Source organism: Quercus lobata, chromosome 10, assembly GCF_001633185.2.
Source record: "Quercus lobata isolate SW786 chromosome 10, ValleyOak3.0 Primary Assembly, whole genome shotgun sequence".
NCBI lineage: Eukaryota > Viridiplantae > Streptophyta > Magnoliopsida > Fagales > Fagaceae > Quercus > Quercus lobata.
In genome coordinates, this window is record NC_044913.1 from 63,248,841 (window position 1) to 63,271,394 (window position 22,554).

Consider the following 22,554-nt stretch of genomic DNA (forward strand, 5'->3'; position numbering starts at 1 on the left):
ACACTGAATGTCTATTAAAAATATTTAAGAAGTATTACATCTTTAGGGACATCTTGTCCCATTAGACTACTCTATTCCGAAGTAGCTATGGATCATTATATATTCATTGAGTAAATCTAACGGCAATGACAATGTAATTTAGTAGGAGCAAATGCAGTAATTTTTTTGTAGTGACTCGGGCTGCATAGACTAGCTATGGATTTTTTTTTTTTTTTTTTTTTCCTTATAATTTGATAGTTGAGGATGGTGGATTTGAACTCTGAACGTCTACATTATCAACAAAAGAGAACAAAAAAAATATTTTGTTTGTTTGAAAGTCAAACTTGGAAAGGGATGCAAATTGTTAGCACATGATGTGCTTTGTTGGGCTTTCGATTGTTATTGAAATGGGCCTAATTCCATTCCCAAACTCGGATATAATATAGCTTCGCTCTTTAGGAGATGGACACGGACACAGGACTACGTAAAATGTTCCCCTCCCCCCTATTAGCTTCTTCTTTTTGTTTTGTTTTTGTTTTTTGATTTTTTTTTTTGTTTTTGTTTTTGTTGTTTTTGTTTTTTTTTTTTTAAGAAAGGTGATCGGAAGCAATGAATTATACTATCAACAATCTTTTATAAGACTCAGATAAATTACAGAGGTTGGTGTTATGCCATTGGTATTATATATAGTAGCTTGTATCCGGAGTGATGTACAAGATTTTTATTTATAACTAATTTCATAGCATTATAAATTTTAATTTTTAGTGTCTTTTTTTTCTCCTAGAAATAAATGAGTAAAGTAGTTGTTGTAAGAGAGCTTAAATAATTGTTTGTAGATAAATAAAAAAAAAAAAAAGAGAAGTAAATAATAATGCATTAATTCTGTTCAAAGGGTTTTAAGATGCATACCTGTAGCAAGTAATTTGTTTTAAAAAAAATTAGTTAAATAGATTATATTAAACAGGCATGTTACCATTGTAATCAAATTTATGAGTTAAAACATTCTAAAAAAATTAACACTTAATAAAATCACAAATTAATAATTTTCTGTAATGTCCAATTGTCCTTTACTAGTTTACAATAAACCAACTTGATAAATAAATCCGCTTCATATATTCAATCAAAAAAATAAAATAAAATAAATCCGCTTCATAGTTGTTTGGGGGTCTAGATCAGGATTTTTTTTTTTTTTTTTTTTTTTTTTTTTTTTTTTTTTTTTTCAGTTATGAACTAAAAGACTAGCTGACAGCAGCCATACAAGTTATCCACCAATCGAAAGTCAAGATGAATGTACTTTATTTCCACAAGAAATTAATATCAATATTTTTGGCGATTTGAACAAATTTGCTAAACACAGATATCCTCTTGAGTATAATTAATCGATGACAAAAAAAAAAAATGGAGGACAATTTTATTAGTGGACCGTGCATTCACAAAAGAATGAAATTTTGTGTTTTAGTCGTAATAAATAAATCTAATATAACATTCATTTATTTCTGTTTCTCAGGGGCAATGATGACAAAAAGACAAAAAGATTATAGCAAACAAACATAACCCAAAAGAAAATCTGTTTTCTGATTTTTCTCAACATAATTTTGCACTTTGTATGCAATGCTTCAATTGGTCTATGTAATTTCTACCTCAACAATTTCATTTGACGTACTTGCGGTAGCAATTTCAGGTTGACTCAAAATCTCAAAGTCATTTGTGATGCCATATCTCTCCCCCAAAAGATTTATTGTATTGTACAATTCAAGCATTGTTGGCCTTTGAGCAGGAAAGGGCTTAAGACAAGTACATGCAATTCTGAGAAACTGAAAGATTTCACCATCAAATCCTTGGCCAATCAAAGGTTTATCAATGACATTGTAGACATCGGAAGAACTTGTCAAAAGATGAGTAATCCAATCAACCAAACCCTCGCACAAACTGTTTAGATAATTATCGATTTGATTGAGTTCCTTCCCTGTAATTAGCTCAAGAAGTAAAACTCCAAAGTCATAGACATCCTTTTTGACAAAACCCAACTCCCAAACCCCATTGTCTACAAAAGAGCTACTGCTTGAGTCAATCTCATTTGAATCCCTGAACATTGCTCCTTCAAAAGTTGATATTTTTGCCCCTCCAAAATTTGATATCTTGGGCTCAAATTTTTTATCAAGTAAGATACAATTTGAACTCAAGTTAAGATGGACTACTCTAAAATTGCCCTTATGGTGAAGCCATACTAAGCCTCTTGCTATCCCGATGGCAATTTTGATCCTCAAAGGCCATTCCAAGATCTTATCATTGCCTTCCCTTGCTTGTAGCCAATCATAAAGATTGCCATTCGATATATATTGGTACACTAGAAGCTTTTCCTTCCTCTCTCTGCAGAATCCCAAGAGAGGAACTATGTTATTGTGTCTCAATCTACCTAGAGCTAGGAGCTCACTTATGAATTGTTTCTCAAATGATTGACAATCATGTAACCTCTTGACCGCAAGAAGTGAACCATTTGGAAGCATTGCTTTGTACATCAACCCGATCTTTCCCAACCCAATGGCATTATCTGGGCTGAAATTGTTAGATGCCTCACTGAGTTCTATAAAGTTCACTCTAGTAACTTTTCCTTCCAATTGAGAATTTTGTGGATCAAACAATTTGCCACTTTGGATTAGTACTAAATTGAAATTCCAACCAAATTTATTACATGGATGTTTCTTTAGGGGCTGTATGATTGCATTATTTTGATCATTGTTTCACTTACCATTTTGTGTAACGTGCTACACATTCGTGAAAACAAACACTAAGTTATGCATATGATCACAACTTTGCGTATTATTTTCATATAAAACAGTACAAAATGAGGTGTTAGACTCAAAACTGTAGATAGGGGTGGTTTTAGGAATTTCTTTTCTATGGTGGCCATTAAAAAACTTAAATTATACAAAATCTAATAAAAAGAGAACTTTATATATTGAAAAAAAAAAAAAAAAAAAAACCACACGCACATGTAAAGTCCTACAATTTTCTTATTTTGAAATCGTTGTATGATATTCTCATTATCAATGTTATAAGCTATATCTCTTTCAAAATTCTTAGTTCAATAAAATTTTCCTAGGATTTTTTTTTTTTTTTTGGTGGTAAGGGCTTAATGTATTAAGAGGACTGAAATTTAAGGATAAAGTTTAGTTACAAACATAGTTGTAATCTAAAACTACACCTCTCACTAAACAAATTAACATGACTACATATTTTGAAAATCTAACCATTAAATTGAATGTTCTTTATGTTCTTAAAACACGTATCAAATTTCATGTCAATCAGATGTAATTTAAAATTAGATCCATAAAATTATTCTTTATGTATAATTTTAAACTACAAAAACTCAAAATTTAAACAGTTGATTAATGACATAACTATTTACTATTAATTTTTTATCTTTTTGAAATTTTGCGAGTATGAAAAATATAAGAAAAAAAATATAATTTAATAATGAATTTGTCAAAATTTAAATCCAATAAAAAAAAAGTTCAATGGAATTGTAGCTTTAGGCCCTTAAAGAATATTTGTGGCCACGTTAAATTCTTTTAGGGTGGTTACAATTTTTTTTTTTTTAATGGTAAAAATATGATTATGTGCTCGTTTGAATAGCACTTATTAGTGCTGCGTCTGCGTTTCCTCAGTTTTTTTTTTCTTTACAGCCGCAATGGTTGACCCGTTCTTCTGTGAATAATGCACTTATGCATTGTTCACGGGTCCCATAAACTCTACTTTTTATCAAATTTTTCATTAAAAATGGGTCCCACAACATTATTGACATATTTAAAAATTATTTTGCTACAGTGTTTTCAATTTTCAGTTTTCAATTTCAGTAAAATAAGTTCTATCCAAACAGACCCTATGTGTGACGCGTTCCTATGTTTTAAGGAAAACCCACCTATATTTTTCCGAAAAGTATTTAAATCAAAGAATTGAAAGAAGTTACTTAATTTTCGTAGTTTGAGAGTACCTTTTTGCTCCCTTCTAGCAGGAGCCCTTTAGTTGGCGGCTGGTTAACTTGATCAGCTTCTTCGTTCTTGTTCTTAGTACGTCGCTTGTCATTCATGCAAGCCACATAATGGGACCGGAACATAAAAATAGTTATTACTGAAACTGCAGAAACCGCGTAACCAACTAGAAACCCATCTTTGAATGAAAAATCGGACTTCCTTCTTTGCTTTGGAGTTGGACAGGGTTCCAAAGGCGCTCCACAAAGACCCGGGTTGTTAGCAAAGCTATCGGCTGTAATAGAGATAATGGGATCAATGTAAGGGACAGGCCCTGACAACATATTGTTAGAAACACTAAATTGTTTCAAACGAGGGAGGAGGACAAATTGCGGAGGGATTTGACCAGTTAGACGGTTGTGGTCAAGTTTAAGGACATTTAGATAAGTGCAATTGCATAAGCTAACTGGAATTTTGCCAGAAAAGTTGTTGCTGGAAAGGTCGAGGATTGTGAGAAACACAACTAAATGATCTATGTTAAATGGGAGGGGTCCTGAAAGTTCATTATAGGAGAGGTCTAACCCGGTTAGACTTGTGCAGTTTTTAATGCCCTGAGGGAACCGGCCGCTGAGCCCCATGTCGCTTAGTCTGAGATTTAAGACCCTATTCTCATCAGGGTGCCAGCATTCGACCCCAGTAAATTTGCAGATGAAACCTTCAGTATTGTTATTGAAGTTCCATGAAGTATTAAGGTAGCCGTAAGGGTCTTCAAGCGAATGTTTAATTGACTTCAAGCAGGCGATATCACTCTGTACGCCATTGCTTATTTCAAGAATATCCAGAAATAAGCAAGCAAATATGTGAAAAAGAGCAGCAAATACTCTGGCATTAAGAGTCATTTGCTTGTGAGTGCTTAGCAAGAAAAGCTAGAACTAAAAAGCCATATATGTAACTACTGAGAAATAGAAAGATAGAATTATAGAAACAAAATCTAGAGTTGCAACATATTTTCACAAAAAATTTCAATAGTTCTTGAATCTTCAAATAACATATTAACTGTTTTTGGAAGACTTGGCTGTGTATCAAAATAAGTTAAGAGTTTCAACATTTCTCACAACCACCAAATAGGGTAAAAAGAAGAGAATTAATGGCCCCATAGTAAAGTAGTGGGCTGTCTAATTTTCCAAGTCATGTAGTCATACCCCGTGAAGAACGCTAGTAGAAAATTTAAAGCCTGCAAAGCAAAGTCAAATGGGTTTAAGCCAAGAAAGAGAAAGGACTGTTGACTGTTGATTCCTAATAATTTCAGCGAAAGATCCGGCGACCCCTTTTTCTTTTTATATTTATTTTTAAATTTCGATAGTTGTGATTTTGGCCCTTCAAATATTAAATCTATGATTTTTTCATAAAGTTTTCAAGAATTATATTTATAATCAACAGTAATTCTCTCACACAACCTATTTCACTTCTTTCATACCTATGAACTTTCTATGCTTTAAATGTTTACATCACCTTCTCGCGTTTTAAAATATGTGTATCACCACAATTGTAGATATTGTATACAAACGTGAGAGAATATTTATCATTTAAATATCGATTTTTTCTATTAACATTCATTAATAACGCGGTTGTTAATATAAATCGTTTTGCAAGGTTTGTTGTCTTATGCCCTATATCATACATCAAGAAAAGAGTATTGGGCCTGTTCTGTTGTTGTACTTGCCCTACACTCACATTGCTTGTACCACATAATACACACATAATGTGCCTATATAAAGGCATTCCCTAGTACTAGTAGAGTTTTATATACAGTAATACACTCAAGACATACAGAATTCAGTCTTCAACACTCGCAAATGGGCATTATGTTCAACTCATTTATAATGGGTAAAATGAATGATCCTACAGTAAAATAGTTGGCTGTCTAATTTTTCGAAAACACGCCATATTTTCGTAACACTATGCAAATACAACACTATTACAGCTAGAAACTTCATAGTAAGATCACGTTCCGATACTTATCCGAACCGTTTGTGAAATTCAAAACTTTTGGGCTTTGTTTTTGCTTGGGCGTAAAAAATAAATGAGTAGGCTGAATTATGAAAGATTAATTCAAGGCTTTCGACCCAGGAAAAAAGACCATTAGATATCTTTGGCATAAAAATAAAAATAATAAAATATATACTTTTTATAAGCATAGATTTTTTTTTTTTTTTACCTTCATTTATTTATTTTATATAAAAAAAAGCTATTGCTACTGTATTCATCCTTATAAGTATTTATGCACAGATTAAATTTTTATTATTTTTGACAATTTTTATTTGATTCCTTTTTAATTTCTATATTGTGTTGGTTTAAATGAATTATTTCTCAAGTTTCTAGAGGATGGACTTTAGAAAAGATGTTCAACTTCTATATGCCAAGCATTGACTATAAGTCTTGTACATGAAACAAATCGAGATAAGAAATTAAGAATATGGTCCATTTGAAGCAGACGCCATAGGTTGAAACTTTCTTTCCAAAAAAAAAAAAAAAAAAAAGAAAAAGGCATAATAATATTGTTTCTTAAGAGCATCAGTTATTGCCAAAATATACATATATATATATATATATATATATATATTTATATTTATATTTTCACAGATCAAAACTTGCAACTTTAATATAACATTTGAAATGTCTTGTATAGTAGTTTTTTTGGAATTTGGTGTTCTAAATACTAAATATTTAGTAATTAGAACACCTTATGCTGGTACTCTAATTTTGGGCTGACCATGATTTTTTTTTTTTATATGGGTAAATTATAAATTACACCTCTAAAGTTTGGAGATTATTGAATTTTTTACCTTGAAGTTTTAGAATTTGAATTTTACCCCTAATGTTTGGGGGTGTTTGGATTTTACACCTTGACATTTTAGAATTTAGATTTTACCCCCTATATTTCAGGAGTAATTGGATTTTACTCCCTAAAGTTTGACAGTGTTTGAATTTTATCTCCCTAAAGTTTCAAAATTTTTGGGTGTAAAATCCTAACACTTCTGAACTTTAGAGGATAAAATTCAAAGTTTGAAGCTTCAGGAGGTAAAATCTAAAGTTTAAAACTTCAGGGTGTAAAATTCAAACACTCTCAAATTTTAGGAGTGCAATTTGCAATTTACAATTTTTATTTTAAAGTTTTGCCTTTGTTAAGTTTTTGAGTTGAGCAGTTACTAATTGGGCTAGGCTAATTAAAAGGGAATGGGTCTAAGTTTTTGGAAGAGGGAAGCACAATTCCAAAAATAAAAAAATATAACCAATAAAATTTTTTTTTTTTTTTTTCCTTTTTCTCTGGGCTAGGGGGATCCAAAATTTTTTTTTCTTTTCTTTCTTTTTTTCTCAGGGCCGGGGCCGCTTGGGTCCGCCCCTTCATCCATTTGCTAGTCAGTGTTTAGCAAGAAAACGCAGGCATAAAGAGCCGTACGTGTAACCACTTAGAAACAGACATATTGAAACAATATCCTTTCCAGGAAATTTCAGATTGGAAAATAGATCATTTCCATTAATTCTTGGAGCTTCAAAGAATATATAAAAATTGAAGCCAAGTCTAAACTACTAGATTAAGTAATTTTCCAAAAGTGGTTGCTGAGTCTAATTTTCCAAGTCATTGCACCGTCAAGAACGCTAGTTGAGACTCCAGAGCATGGAACACGAAGTCAATAAACAGTACTGTCAAATTAATGCGTGTAAACGAAACTTCTCTGAGCTTGTACAACAATCTGTTGGTTTCCTGCAATTTGGGTGGAGGATATGTCCCCACCAATTGTTTTCTTTTGTTCCTATTCGTATTTATCCTCAAAAGTTTTTAATCACCAGAACTTTGTCGGCAGAGTTTAGTTTATTGAAAAGGGGTTTTATGTTCAAATCATTTTTGTGATTTATAATGTTGAAAAATTCTTATTTAATACCAAATGGAAAAATCTATTTTCACCTCAAATAATAATATAGCGGATTTATTGATATATCACACAAATTTATTGGGAATTCCATGCACAAGAAGATAATTTAATATATATATATATATATATGTTTTTTAAGTTGTACTCCGTGAATAAAGAATAAACAATAACCAAGCACAACGTTTTGGCCAATGGAAAACCAATGAAGAATTCTTTCAAAGAAAAACCACTCCAATATCCAATTGCATAGAAAATTCACTGGAAGAACCAATTACAATAGTCTACTTGAAAAACATTTATACAACTAGCCTCTCTTTGTAACCTCAACAAATGTCCAGTTTCCTCTTCACACTGCAGTGGCTCCAAAACCTCTAGAATCCTTATTTTTTTAATTCTTATTTCAGGGGATAAAGATAACAAAAAGACAGTGAAGAGCAGAAAAAGTAACAAGAGAAAACTTACCATTTAAGAGGGTCTTCCAAGGAATCTGTAATAGATTTCAAGCAAGAGATATCACTCAAACTACCAGAACTCAGGCTAAACGTACCTGGCAATGGCAAAACGGGTCAGACCCGTTTGACCTGACCTGTTTGATCTGCAACCCGATTGACCCGACCCGAACCCGACCCGCACGTTTTGCCACGTCTACCAATGTTGAGTAGATTGAGATTGAGGTGTAATTTTTATAAAATATTTACTTATTCTTTTTTACTTAATATGTTATGTACTCCATTATAGTTTGTCATTTTTTACTTGCCACCTTCATTTTCTCTTCCTACTTTAAATAGATTGAAGATTATACCAAGATTAATTTCTAGAAAGCTGGAACAAGAGTTGCACCAAATGTGGGTATCAATTCAAGTGTTTAGTGGTAATTGGTAACAATATCACTAGTGAGAATCTAATCACAATTAAGGAACTTATAAACAATTGACAGATTGCATCTATTTCCAAAAAAAAAAATTGTTTGAAAAATACGAGTCAACTCGACCCGACTCAACCCGCGACCCATTTGACCCGCAACCTGATTGACCCGTTTTAAAAATGACCAGTGACCCGTGACCCGCAAACCCGATTGATCCGACCCGACCCCGAACCCGACCCGACCCGACCCACCCGTTTTGCCACGTCAATGACCAGACAAGAATGTGGAGCAAAACCAAAGCTCTTGCATTAAGAACCATTTGGGTTAGAGATTTTAGCAGCATGACTATTGACATGAAATAAGATGCGAAGGACGCGAAATTACACCAAAAAAGAATTAAATTGTAACATCTTTTGCTTGTAGAAGCATCAAAGTGTGTATACGAAAACAACTCATTTGGATGATATGATAACAGGAATGAAAGTATGGCTAATCGGGCTGTAACACAAATCCATTATGTTAATCTTGGGTATAAAACAAGAATAAGAAAAGGGTGGTTCCTTGCATTTTCCAAGAAGAACATGTCTGTTTTTCGTTTTCTTTTGGCCAAGAAAAAACTGCAACCTTTTTGTTATGTTACCCAACTTTTTATTTTTCTAATCGTCAATCACGGAGTCAACGTAGGCCACAATCCTTGCTATAGTTTCTACTTCCAGATTTTTTTTTTTTATAATGAAAGTAATTTATACGCCACGATTGATTTTAAGAAAAATTGATTAAGTTGTTATACCAAGTAATTATGTAACAGAGCAGTGTTGGCCACATTCCTGAAAAGGACTACGTCTAGATTTGTTCTGTTTTTCTGTAGAGCAGTCGTGTGTTGGGCCAAGCTGCTGTAGATGTCAAATTTAAATTTTAGAATTGGACATAGGCTAAACTAAAAACAGATGGCTAGCAATATATTTCAAGACAAAGTTTAGCCATAAAGTAGTTTGTAGCCAACAACTATAATTCCCACTAAAAAAATTAACATAATTACATATCTTGAAAATATTCTTATCATGCATGTCAAATTTCACGTGGATTAGATGTTATTTACTATTTGATTTATAAACTTATTTTTAATTATGCATAATTTTAAATTGTAAAATCTTAAAATTTAAATATTTGATTGATGACATAGCTATTGATCTTTGATTTTGTGAAAATTTTGCAAGCATGAAATATATAAAAAGAAAATGTAATCCAAATAGTGGATTTGTCAAAATTCATGATGTAAAATAGACCACAATGGCCTTCCTAGACTCCCACACGCGCCTGAAATCATCGTGCAAGGCAAAAAGACACTAGTAGAAATCATGGGTCACGAAGTCGGAATCGCATGAAATTTGACAAGTTGAAGCGAAACGGCCCTCTAAGCAATAGTTATCGCTTTTCCACAAGGTACTCCCTTAAAATGGCAAATTCCTTCATTTAGGCCCTAAAAACTGTGATTTTGCCATTTATAGTAATTTTTGTTTCCTTAATAACTTTTTACTCAAAAAGTCAAAATAAGGTTTCAATTGTTTTGAGACAGCCCTTAAGGTCAATAGTTTATGACTTTGCATTTAGCTGGATTTTTCACCCTAAAGTTTTTAAATTTGGATTTTACTCCCTAACGTTTGGGGGTGTTTGAATTTTACACCTTGATGTTTTAAAATTTGGATTTTATCCCCTATATTTCAGGAGTAGTTGGATTTTATTCCCTAAAGTTTGGGAGTGTTTGGATTTTACACCCCTAAAGTTTCAGAATTTTGGTGTGTAAAATCCAAACACTTCCGAACTTTAGGGGGTAAAATCCAAAATTTGAAACTTTAGGGGATAAAATCCAAAGTTTAAAACTTCAAAGTGTAAAATCCAAATACCCTCAAATTTTAAAAGTGCAATTTGCAATTTACAAATTTTATTTTAAAATTTTGTTTTTGTTAAGATTTTTGAGTTGAGTAGTTGCTAATTAGGTTAGGCTAATTAAAAGAAAATGGGTCTAAGTTTTTGAAAGAGGGAAGCACAATTCTAAAAAGAAAAAAAATATAACCAATAAAAAAAAATTCTTTTTTTTTTTCTCTGGGCTAGAGGGATCCAAAATTTTCTTTTTTTTTTTCTTTGGGCCGGGGCCGCTTGGGTCCGTCCCTTCATCCATGTTTAGCAGGAAAACGCAGGCGCAAAGAGCCGTTACGTGTAACCACTTAGAAAGAGACATATTGAAGCAAAATCCTTTCCAGGAAATTTCAGATTGGAAAATAGAACATTTCCATTAATTCTTGGAGCTTCAAAGAATATATAAAAATTGAAGCCAAGTCAAAACTACTAAGTTAAGTAATTTTCCAAAAGTGGTTGCTGAGTCTAATTTTCCAAGTCATTGCACCGTCAAGAACACTAGTTGAGACTCCAGAGCATGGAACACGAAGTCAATAAACAATGCTGTCAAATTAATGCATTTAAACGAAATTTCTATGAGCTTGTCCAATAATTGCGTGAATGCATACACTGAAAGGACGGTTGGTTTCGTGCAATTTGGGTGGACGATATGTCTCCACCAATTGTTTTCTTTTGTACCTAGAAGATAAATTAGGAATTCCATACACTAGAAGATTAAAAAAAAAAAAAAGCTGTACACTTCACAAAGCAATAAACAATAATCAAGCACAACGTTTTGGAAAATCGAAAACCAATGAAGAATTCCTTCAAAGAAAAACCACTCCAGTATCCAATTGTATAAAACATTCACTGGAAGATCCAATTACGATAGTCTACTTGAAAAACATTTATACAACTAGTCTCTCTTTGTAACCTCAACAAATGTCCGGTTTCCCCTTCCCACTGCAGTGGCTCCAAAACCTCTAGAATCCTTATTTTTTTAATTCTTATTTCATGGGATAAAGATAACAAAAAGATAGTGAAGGGCAGAAAAAATATCACAATAAGAAAATGTAACCCAAATAATGTTTGGGACAGCAAATATGTTACATGCATATATTTCGAAATGTGAAAGCTACACTTTTTATTTCATGTTTCAATTGGTCTCTGCAATTTCTAGCTCAACAATTTCATTTGAGCTACTTGCAATAGCAATTTTAGATTGCATCAATATCTCAGAGTCATTTTTGATGCCATATCTCTCCCCAAAAGTACTTACTGTATTGATGTCAATTGAGCTATTTGCAATAGCAATTTCAGGTTGCATCAATATCTCAGAGTCATTTCTAATGCCATCTCTCTCTCCAAAAGTACTTATTGTATTGTATAATTCAAGCATTGTTGGCCTTTGAATAGGGAAGGGGTTAAGACAGGTACATGCAATTCTAAGTAACTCAAAGATTTCACCATCAAATCCTTTGCCAATCAGAGAATTATCAATAACACTGTAAATATCAGATGAATTGCTCAAAAGGTGAGTTATCCAATCAAACAAACTCCCATTAAATCTGTATGAAAAACTGTTAATTTCAGTGGGTTCCTTTCTTGTAATTAGCTCAAGAAGCAGAATTCCAAAGTCATAGACATCCTTTTTAACAAAACCCAACTCCCATACCCCACTGTCTACAAAAGAACTATTTCTTGTGTTGATGACATTTGAATTCATGAACATTAACCCTCCAGAACTTGATATTTTTGCCCCCCAAAAATTTGATATCTTGGCCTCAAAATTCCTATCTAATAAGATAGAGTTTGAACCCAAGTTGAGATGGACCACTTGGAATTCATATTTATGGTGAAGCCATGCTAGGCCTCTTGATATCCCAATTACAATTTTAGTCCTCAAAGGCCATTCCAAGATCTTATCCTTGAGTTCTCCTTCTCCTACATGTAGCCAATCATAAAGGTTGCCATGCAATATGTATTTGTACACTAGAAGTTTCTCATTCTGTTCACTGCAGTATCCCAAGAGGGGAACTAGGTTATCATGTCTCAATATACCCAGAGCTGATAGCTCAGATAGGAATTGTGTCTCATATGATTGACAATTATTTAACCTCTTAACTGCAAGAGACCAGTAATTTGGAAGCACTGCCTTGTACATCATCCCAATCTTTCCCATTCCAATGACATTGTTTGTGTTGAAATAGCCAGTCGCCTCACTAATTTCTGTAAAGCTCATTCTAGTAACCATTCTCTCCATCTGAGACATCTGTGGATCAAATCATTTGCAATTTTTGCATTAGTGCTAATCAGAATTTATATAACAAAATTTAACACAGATGTTTCTTTTAAGTGGTTGTACGAACAGTCTACTCGTGACGAATTGAGGAGAAAGTATCTCATTGGAGATCATTTCATGGAGGTGGTATATTGTATAACAGTTGCATACAATACACCTCTCACATACAGATGCGTCCCATTCTTACAAGGTCTATGCCCATGTGAGAGGAGCATTATTTGCAAGTATTAAACAAGTAATAAATCTCATCTCATGAGGCACCCCTCTCGTATTTGGTTCTTCCCTAAATATCTATGGCGCCCAAATGTGAGAGGGGCTATCATAACATAATTTTTCAAAGGGCGAGAAGCAGAGAGTAATTAATGTCGAATTGAAAGGATCTAGAATATGCAAGTAAAGCTTTCTCTGTGACAGTGTAAGAGGGCTTCTTCGATATTTTTAACATTGTTTTGGATTGTAATTAGGAGACAAATATATTTGTCATTTTTTCTTTGAAAATAGTCTAGTGCAATCATGTATTGGACAAAAAGAAACAATGAAGATGGAAACAAACAGGCTCTAAGAGATTACCATCATGTTCTTGCTTCTTTCATCAGTGGAACACCATCGGGTTCCTGCTTTCATTAATTTCTCGTTCTTTCTTGGTTATTGCCTTCTTCACAAGCAATATTGGCGTATTACGAAACATAACAACTACCACCGTGACCGTAGCGACAATCCAGCCTATCAAAAATCCTTCCTTGCATAGAACAATAAATTTCTTAGGAGAAGGTTTGCAAGGTTCCAACGGAGCCCCACAAAGTCCCAGATTGTTAGCAACACTAAACGTTTGGAGTCTGGGAAGCTGGTTAATTTTTGGAGGGATAAATCCCGTTAGCTGGTAGTTGTCAAGTCGAAGGACACTTAGATAGGTGCAATTCACTATGCTTTGAGGGATTTTACCAGAAAAATTTTTGGATGAGAGATCAAGGGAGGTCACGTACCAGAGCAATGAAGATAGGTCAGATGGTAAATTTACACAATTATATACATGTACTGATGTGAGTAATTTTTAAGCAAAACTATGTAAATTCTGCACTTTTTTCTATTATACATAGACTGATGTGAATGCTCTTAAGTAGGTACATCAAAGTGGACTAAATTAGACAGAAGTGTATTTAATGGAGCGTAGTGGATTGGAATGGACCTTTCTTTTTTTTTTTTTTCTTTTTTTTGATACAGACTAGAATGGACTGAAATTGATAGAATTGGATCAAATTAAACTGAAATGGACCAAATGCCAAATCGTAATTGGTAAGCATAACTCAAAAAATTAATAATAATTACAATAAGGGTCATGTTAACAAGTGTCTTAATAAACCATATTATGAAAGTTTTAAAACCACTTTAATGAGAAATATAAAAAGTTGTCAAAAAATTAATTTTTTTAAATCATTTTCCTATAAAAATGTTTCTAAAAATAGTTTCTAAACCAATGTCTTTAGAATATCCATTAATATTTTTCTTATAATAATAAAATGATGTAAAACCATAATCAAGTCAACATTTTTCAAACCTGGTTTATTGCAAAACACATTAAAAAAAAAAAAATACACCGACAAATTGGTTACAAAACAAAGCACAAATACCAAGCATGTTTAAACAAAGCACAAATACGGAAGAACCTAAACTATATCTTAATAGAGATGTGTACTATAACTCAACTTGCACCTTGTAGGCGGTGGTTCTCTATCGCTTTCCCTCTCTCAATCCCGCTTTCTCTCTCTTGATTGATATTCTGTCTCATTTTCTCTGTTTATCACTACTCAAACCCCAAAATCAACTCAAATTTTAAAGCTTACCGGCAGAACTTTGGCAAGGGCGGAATGACATCATTGGTCACCGATATACGACGATCTACGGCGGAATGGCTTTGCAAGAGGGAGAACTCAGAGAACAGAGCAAGAGAGGCTGAATATCTTCTTCTTTTTGATTGATATGTGTTGGGGATTTTCTGTCTAAATGTTATAATTGCACTCATGATGTATCATTGCAGTATCAACAACCTATTCATAGCAACTATATAATATAATCTTTCTTAAAAAAATAAAAACTATATAATTTTTCCGCCAATAGCATACAACCCAAAAGAAAAAAGAACATCAATATTGTGGCAATCCGGACCATGCACTCTTAAATCATAACCTATAGATGCGAAAAAAAAAAACACCTTTTCCCACAAGTGACAAAAAGATGCTGAGGACAACAAAAGATTACGAGAAGCAAACAACCTCCTCGACTGTAGGAATTCTGACTTAATGCTCCACTTTGTTTGTCATGCTTCAGTAGTTCTATGTACTTTCAACCTCAACAATTTCATTTGAAGTACCGGCAGTAGCAATTTCAGATTGCCTCAATATCTCAGCATCATTATTTATGAGGCCATAATTCTCTCCAAGGATGCTTATCGCATGGTACAATTCAAGGGTTGTGGGCCTTTGACAAGATAAGGGCTTAATGCAGGCACTGGCAATTCTGAGCAACTGAAAGATTTCATTATCAAAACCTGACCCAATAAGAGATTTATCAATGAAATTGCACATTAAAGAAGGGCAAGTCAAAAGACAAGTAATCCAATCAACGTAACTCCCATCCAAACGGTTTGAATAATTATTTATTTGAATGGGTGCCTTTCCTGTAATTAGCTCAAGAAGCAGAATGCCAAAATCATAGACATCCTTTTTGTAAAAATCCAACTCCCTAACCGCACTGCCATCAAAAACTCTATTGCTCAAGTCATTGTCACTTGAGTTCACAAACATTAGCCCTCCAGGTTTCAATATTATTGCCTCTCCAAAATTTGATATCTTGGCCTCAAAATTCTGATCAAGTAATATAGCATTTGAACTCAAGCTGAGATGGACTACTGAGAAATGACAGTTATGGTGAAGGCATGCTAGGCCTCTTGCTATCCCAATGGCAATTTTAATCCTTGAAGGCCAATCCAAGATCTTATCCTTGTCTTTCCCAGTATGTAGCCAGTCATACAGGTTACCATTTGATATATATTGGTATACTAGAAGCATTTCATTCCTTTCTCCACTGTAACCCAAGAGGGAAATTATGTTATCGTGTCTCAATCTAGCCAAAGCCGATAGCTCAGATTTGAATTGTTTCTCAAAAGACTGAGAGCCATATATCCTCTTAACTGCAAGGGGACAACCATTTGGAAGCATTGCCTTGTACGTTATCCCAATCTTTCCCAACCCAATGTAATTGTGTCTGCTGAAATTGCCTGTTGCTTCTTTAAGTTCCACAAAGCTCTCTCTAGTAACTTTTCTGCCCAACTGAGAAATCTGTGGATCAATAATCATTTGCCATTCTGGGTTAGTGCTAATCAGAAATTACAACAGTATTTAATAGCATTTATATTGTTTTTTAGGTGGCAATATTGCTTGTCCACGACTGACACATTGAGAGAGGAAGAGAAATTGGGCTTCTTTTGAACTGTACTCTAAATTAGTTTCTTGTTTTGTAAACTAGCATTATAAATAAGTAAATAAATAAAAAACTTAATTGGTCTCTAAAATTTTGAACATGAGCAATTATAGTAGTCCAAGTTGAAAGTTATCACTTCTAGTCCTTTAGATAATATGATTAAACTAAAAAATGACACATCATAACTCCACAAAGACTAAAAACAATGACTTTAAGTTTAGTAAGGACTAAAAGCAATATTTTAAATTTTTTACATATTACAAGCATTCACTTTAAACTTTATGGAGTGAATATAAAATTGCTCATGAGCTAAATTTTAAGTGAATAATGTATTTTGGGTTTTGGAAAAAGAATAAAATCATTTGGAAGAATATTTTCTGATTTCTGTTTTCCAAGTGTTCTTAGAACATTATAAACATAGCAGGACACTTCAGCTCATTGATGACACTTCACTAAATATTATTTAAGTGATATGTAGATATAAAAGACCCCTTTAAATTTTTCGCCTTAAGTCTCAAATTATTTTGGGTCGGCCTTGGGCACAAAGGAAATTCTTTCAAAACCATTACATTAAAAGTTTGCAAAAACTATTTTTCTCACATCTCAACTAATTGTAAACACACTTCGACCAGTCAAATTCGTAACTAGAAGGATTGACTTGCAATCGAGCACTAATCCACTAATAATATTTTCATTGAATACTAATCCACTAAGAATATTTTCATTGAATACTAAATTACTAATCCACTAAGGATTGGACCAGTCGACTAAAGCTTTCGAGACCTTCCTACAACGTCTCTTTAAGGATTCACATAAAATCTTTAATTGAATTCTCTCCACTTTCAAATATTATATTCTACATATTTTGTATATACCAATATATACAACACACACATACACGTTCATATGTAGTTAACTATTCTTTTGCTATTTTGCTTGAAAAAGGTGAGCAAATTTTTTATATTTTGTGAGGAAACTAACTAAAATTTATATAAAATTTGTTAATCAATTTTTTTACAGGTTATAACATCATAAATTTATATACTCATTTCTTTTATATAAAATTAAATGTGTCATAAGTTATTAACAGTTTTATATAAAAACCTAAAAAAAAAAAAAGGTAGTATATATAAAATATCAAATTTAAATTGAACATATTTGTAATGTATTTTTAGTTCTGTTCACATGTCATGAGATAATTTTTGGTTTAGTAATATTTTTAAGCATTTGAAATTTTACTTCAAAGAAATAATTTCATTTATCACTAACGATATTAACAAATTCATGGAATAGACTAAATGCACCAATCACGAATTATTTGACCCACAACAAATAACAAAGAAATACACCAATCACGAATCATTGTAAGATACTATCATTTCAACTAATTTCTCCAAAAAACTGATTTTTCTTTACAATCAATATCTCATGTAACTTTGCACTCTTCCTTATTATAAATCATATATGTACTTGCCCCTAGCACTTTTAATAGACTGAGAAAATTCATCCAAAAAAAAAAAATTTTGAGTGAGAAAAAGTACCTTCATGAATTCTTCTTTCCCAATGCCCTTGGTTGGCAATTGAGTAACTTGATCAACTTTTTTACCGATGTTCTTCCTGGTCGCTGTCAATTCTGTAGTACTTGTTGGCATTATCTTATTCCTCTTGTTTGATCCCAAGCAATGATTAAAATAGTAGGTAAAAAAAGCTGTATATGAAAAGGCAAAAACCACAAAACCAACTACAAACCCACTCCTGAAAGAAATTTCAATTTCAAAGCTCCATCTATGCTTTTTACAGCAATCCAAAGGCCCTCCACATAGTTCACTATTACTCCTTCCGTCCCACTTTGTTTGTCCTCTATTCTATTTTGGGATGTCCCAAAATATTGTCCTATTTCTAAAAATAAAAGTCATTAGTTTATTAATGTTCCTATTATACCCCTATTTTATTAATAATTCAATTTTTTGATAAATTTATTTAAGGGTAGTTTTGGAAATTTATACATTTTTAAAAGGTAGACAAAATAATAAATGGTGTTTTCTTAAAAAGTTTGACTTTTCAAACAGGACAAACAAAGTGGGACGGAGGGAGCATTTACATAGCTCTCAGACTTGATTGTAGTGATGTTGACAAAGTCTGGCACTGGCCCTGACAACAAATTATTAGCAACACTAAAGACTTCTAGACGGATGAGCTGGTTGAGTTGCTGAGGTATTTGACCCGTTAGCCTGTTGTTGTCGAGTATAAGAACCTCCAGATTAGAGCAATTACCCATACTCGATGGGATTTCTCCAGACAGACAAGTTATTGTTTGAGAGTTTGAGCACTTCTACAGCCGGCAGTATTTCACTGATATCACGTGGGATTGATCCTGAAATTTCATTGCCTGAAAGGTCTAAGATTATAAGTTCGCTGCAGTCCACAAGGCCCCTATTCTCAGATATGTACCAACAACTGACCCCAACATATCCACAGATAGAACCTTCTGTGAGGTTGTTGAAGGTCCAAGAAGTGGCTATGTGATTGAGAGGATCTTCCAAGGAATCTCTAATAGATTTCAAGCAAGAGATATCGCTCAGGGTACCAGAACTCAGGGTAAGCGTATCTGGCAATGACCAGACAAGAATGTGGAGCAAAACCAGAGGTCTTGAATTAAGAACCATTTGGGTTTGAGATTTTAGCAGCATGAGTATTGACACGTAAGAAATAAGATGACAGGAACAAGAAGGAATAATAAAAGAAACTTAGATTGTAAAATCTTTTGCTTATGTAATCAGTACTCAAAGGAGTAAGACCAAATGTGAACCACTTTACACTTATTCTTGGCTGTAAAAGAGAATGCGCGTGCTCCCTTGCATCTTTATTGTTGCAAAGAACTGAAGCCGGCGTCTAACAAAAAGATCCACATGGAACCAAATTTCTCTTTATTGAGTGAAGCCCAACACAAAAAAGTTGTTAACAGTTTATTTATTTATTTAAAAAAATAAAAATCATAAAGTTGTTAACTTTAAAGGGGGATTATAAAATAAAGTATAAATATCAAAGACTGAAGCTAGTGAAAAAAAAAAAAAATTGATACTTTGAACACTTTAACCAATATTTCAACTGCTGACCACATCGATGGTCCATTGGCACCTAAGCACCTAGGACTTGAAAGGGAGGGGAGGGGTTTGGGTTGTGATAGAAATTTCCAATTGTTTGTTTTGTTTAGACCCTAACAAACTAGACTTGTTTAACCTAATTAATTAGCTAAATAGTTACTCAGATTAATGGATCTATGTAATTTCCACTTGAACAATTTCATTTGAGGCACTTGCAGTAGCAATTTCTGTGTACCTCAATAACTCAAAGTCATTTGTGATGCCATATCTCTCTTCAAGAGTACTTAGTGTATTTTACAATTCAAACATTGTTGGCCTTTGACTAGGAAAGAAGTTAAGACAGGTACATGCGATTCTACGAAATTGAATGATTTCACCATCAAATCCTCAACCAATTAGAGATTTATCAATGACACTGTAGAGATTGGAAGAATAACTCAAAAGATGAGTAATCCAATCAACCAAACTCCCATTCAAATTGTTCGAAAAATTGTTGATTTGAATGGGTTCCTTCCCTATAATTAGCTCAAGAAGCAGAATTCCAAAGTCATACACATTCTTTTTAACAAAACCCAACTCCCAAACACAACAGTCTACAAAAGAGCTATTGCTTGAGTCAATGTCATTTGAATCAATGAACATCATCCCTTTAGGACTAGATATTTTTGCCCCTCCAAAATTTGATAGCTTGGGCACAAAATTCTTATCAAGTAAAATAGAGTTTGAACTCTTGTTAAGATGGACTACTCGGAGATCCCACCTGTGGTGAAGCCTTGCCAAGCCACTAGCAATCGCGATTGCAATTTTAATCCTCAAAGGCCATGCCAAGATCTTATCAGTGCCTTCTTTTGCGTGTAGCCAATCATAAAGATTGCCGTTTGATATATATTGGTACACTAGAAGCTTTTCCTTCCTTTCATTGCAAAATCCTAAGAGGGGAACTATGTTATTGTGTCTCAATGTACCCAGTGCCAATAGCTCACTTATGAATTGTTTTTCAAATGATTGACAGCCATGTAACCTCTTCATTGCAAGGAGTGAACCATTTGGAAGAACTGCTTTGCACATCACCCCAATCTTTCCCATCCCAATGACGTTGTCTATGCTGAAATCGTCAGTTGCCTCACTAAGTTCGGTAAAGTTCATTTACCAACCATTCCCTCCAACTGAGAATTTTGTGGATCAAATAATTTGCCACTTTGGATCAGTACAAATTTGAAGTTACCACAAAATTTATCACATGGATGTTTCTTTTGAGGGGCTCTATGATTGCATCATTTTGATCGTTATTCGACATACCATTTTGATAGGTCTTGAACTTTAGAAAAACAAAATGAAAAAAGAAGACTATTTTTTTTCGGAAAACTAAACAAACCCCCTATGATTTTCTTGTAAAACTGCAGTTGCAGGATTTCATGTTTCGATGAAAAACTATCATGGGGTTTTTTATATTTTTCCGAAAAAGTTGAAACAAGGAATTGAAAGAAGTTTCAAAAGTACCTTTTTGGTCCCTTCTTGCAGGAGCCCCTTAGTTTGCGACTGATTAACTTGATCAGCTTCTTTATTCTCGTTCTTAGTACTCCTCTCCTTCGACAGTGTCATCTTCTTATCTGTTTTCCTTTCATTCATGCAAACCACATAATGGGACACAAAAATAGTCATTACTGAAACTGCAGAAACCACATAACCAACTAGAAACCCACTTTGGAATGAAAAGTCGAATTTCAGTCCACGCTTTTGAGTTGGACAGGGTTCTAAAGGCTTTCCACAAAGGTTCTTATTGTTAGCAAAGCTCTCGGCTGTAATTGCGGTACTGCCAAAGACAGGGACTAACCCTGACATCTTATTGTTACAAACATTGAGGACATTCAAACGATCGAGGTTGCCAATTTGGGGAGGTATTTCACCGGATAGCTGGTTGTTGTCAAGTTTAAGAACATTTAGATAACTGCAATTGGCAAAGCTCTTTGGAATTTCGCCAGAAAAATTGTTGCTGGAGAGGTCAAGGATTGAGATAAACGGGACTAACTCGACAATGTCAAGTGGAAGGGGTCCTGAAAGTTCATTAGAAGAAAGGTCTAACCCTGTTAAACTTGAGCTGTTTTTAATGCCCCGAGGAAACTGGCCCCAGAGCCCCCTGTTTCTGAGTTGGATACTTATGACCTCATTCCATCAGGGTGCCAGCAAGCAACTCCATCAAATTTACAAACGAAACCTTCGGTATTGTTGCTGAAGTCCCATGAATCTTTAAGGTATCTGTGAGGAGGGTCTTCTAGTGAATTTTTAATTGATTTCAAGCAGTCAATACTACTCTGTGAACCATTGCTTATTTCAAGAATATCAAGAAATAAGCAAGCAAATATATGCAAAAGAGCTGTGAGGACTCCGGCATTAAGAGCCATTTGCTTAGCAAGAAAACACAGAAGTAGAAAGTTGAGTATTAACTACTTACAGAGAGAGAGAGAGAGAGAGAACTGGTTTGGAAGACGTAGTTGGCTGAGTATTAGTATAATAGTAGAGATGCCAGTCATGACAAGAACGCTAGTAGAAAAATTCAAACCCTGAAAACCAAAATCCCACGCAATACCACCTACTTTCAAGGGTTTAGATTAAAAGTTCCCGAAACCCCTGGATTAAAAGTTGTTACAAAGGCATTGTACCTAGTAATAACTAAGAAAATGGAAGAGTGTAGTACAGTCGAAAATGTGGAAAGGTGTTACACATTGCTAAGAAGAAGAAGAAAATTGAGGATGGTTCACGGTGGAATTTAATAAGTGGTTTTTTTTTTTTCTGGGAGAGGAAGAGTCAAAAAAAGAATAGCAGAAGGGCTTAATTATCAATGAGTTGGATATATATATATATATATCGGTAATCCTAAAAGGGTACGTCGATATCAACCAATACCGGAATATTTTGTTCCCTTGGCCAAACTGAAATGCCCTCTGGTATGAAATTGACTTCTTTGGTTTAGAATCTAGATGCAAAACGTTTCAACGTTCATTGAAGTGGATCAAATGGATCAAGG

The 22,554-nt window shown here is 33.7% G+C and overlaps 2 protein-coding genes across 3 annotated transcripts; both read right to left on the reverse strand.

Annotated features, from left to right (window-relative positions):
* Positions 1-1,487: 1,487 nt before the first annotated feature.
* On the reverse strand, positions 1,488-4,930 carry LOC115965643 (probably inactive leucine-rich repeat receptor-like protein kinase At5g48380). The gene is made up of 2 exons (XM_031084905.1): positions 3,974-4,930; positions 1,488-2,606 (listed from the first exon to the last, which is right to left on the reverse strand). The coding sequence occupies exons 1-2, from the start codon at positions 4,847-4,849 to the stop codon at positions 1,605-1,607; spliced, it is 1,878 nt and encodes a 625-aa protein (XP_030940765.1). The 5' UTR covers positions 4,850-4,930; the 3' UTR covers positions 1,488-1,604.
* Positions 4,931-11,563: 6,633 nt separating this feature from the next.
* Positions 11,564-21,757, reverse strand: LOC115963202 (probably inactive leucine-rich repeat receptor-like protein kinase At5g48380). Of its 2 annotated transcripts, none has more exons than XM_031082130.1 (2): positions 21,030-21,757; positions 11,564-12,918 (listed from the first exon to the last, which is right to left on the reverse strand). In XM_031082130.1, the coding sequence occupies exons 1-2, from the start codon at positions 21,369-21,371 to the stop codon at positions 11,803-11,805; spliced, it is 1,458 nt and encodes a 485-aa protein (XP_030937990.1). In that variant the 5' UTR covers positions 21,372-21,757; the 3' UTR covers positions 11,564-11,802. The 2 variants fall into 2 exon arrangements, with proteins under 2 accessions (XP_030937990.1, XP_030937991.1); XM_031082131.1 differs by lacking the exon at positions 21,030-21,757 and adding an exon at positions 13,519-13,579.
* Between the last annotated feature and the right edge of the window lie 797 nt (positions 21,758-22,554).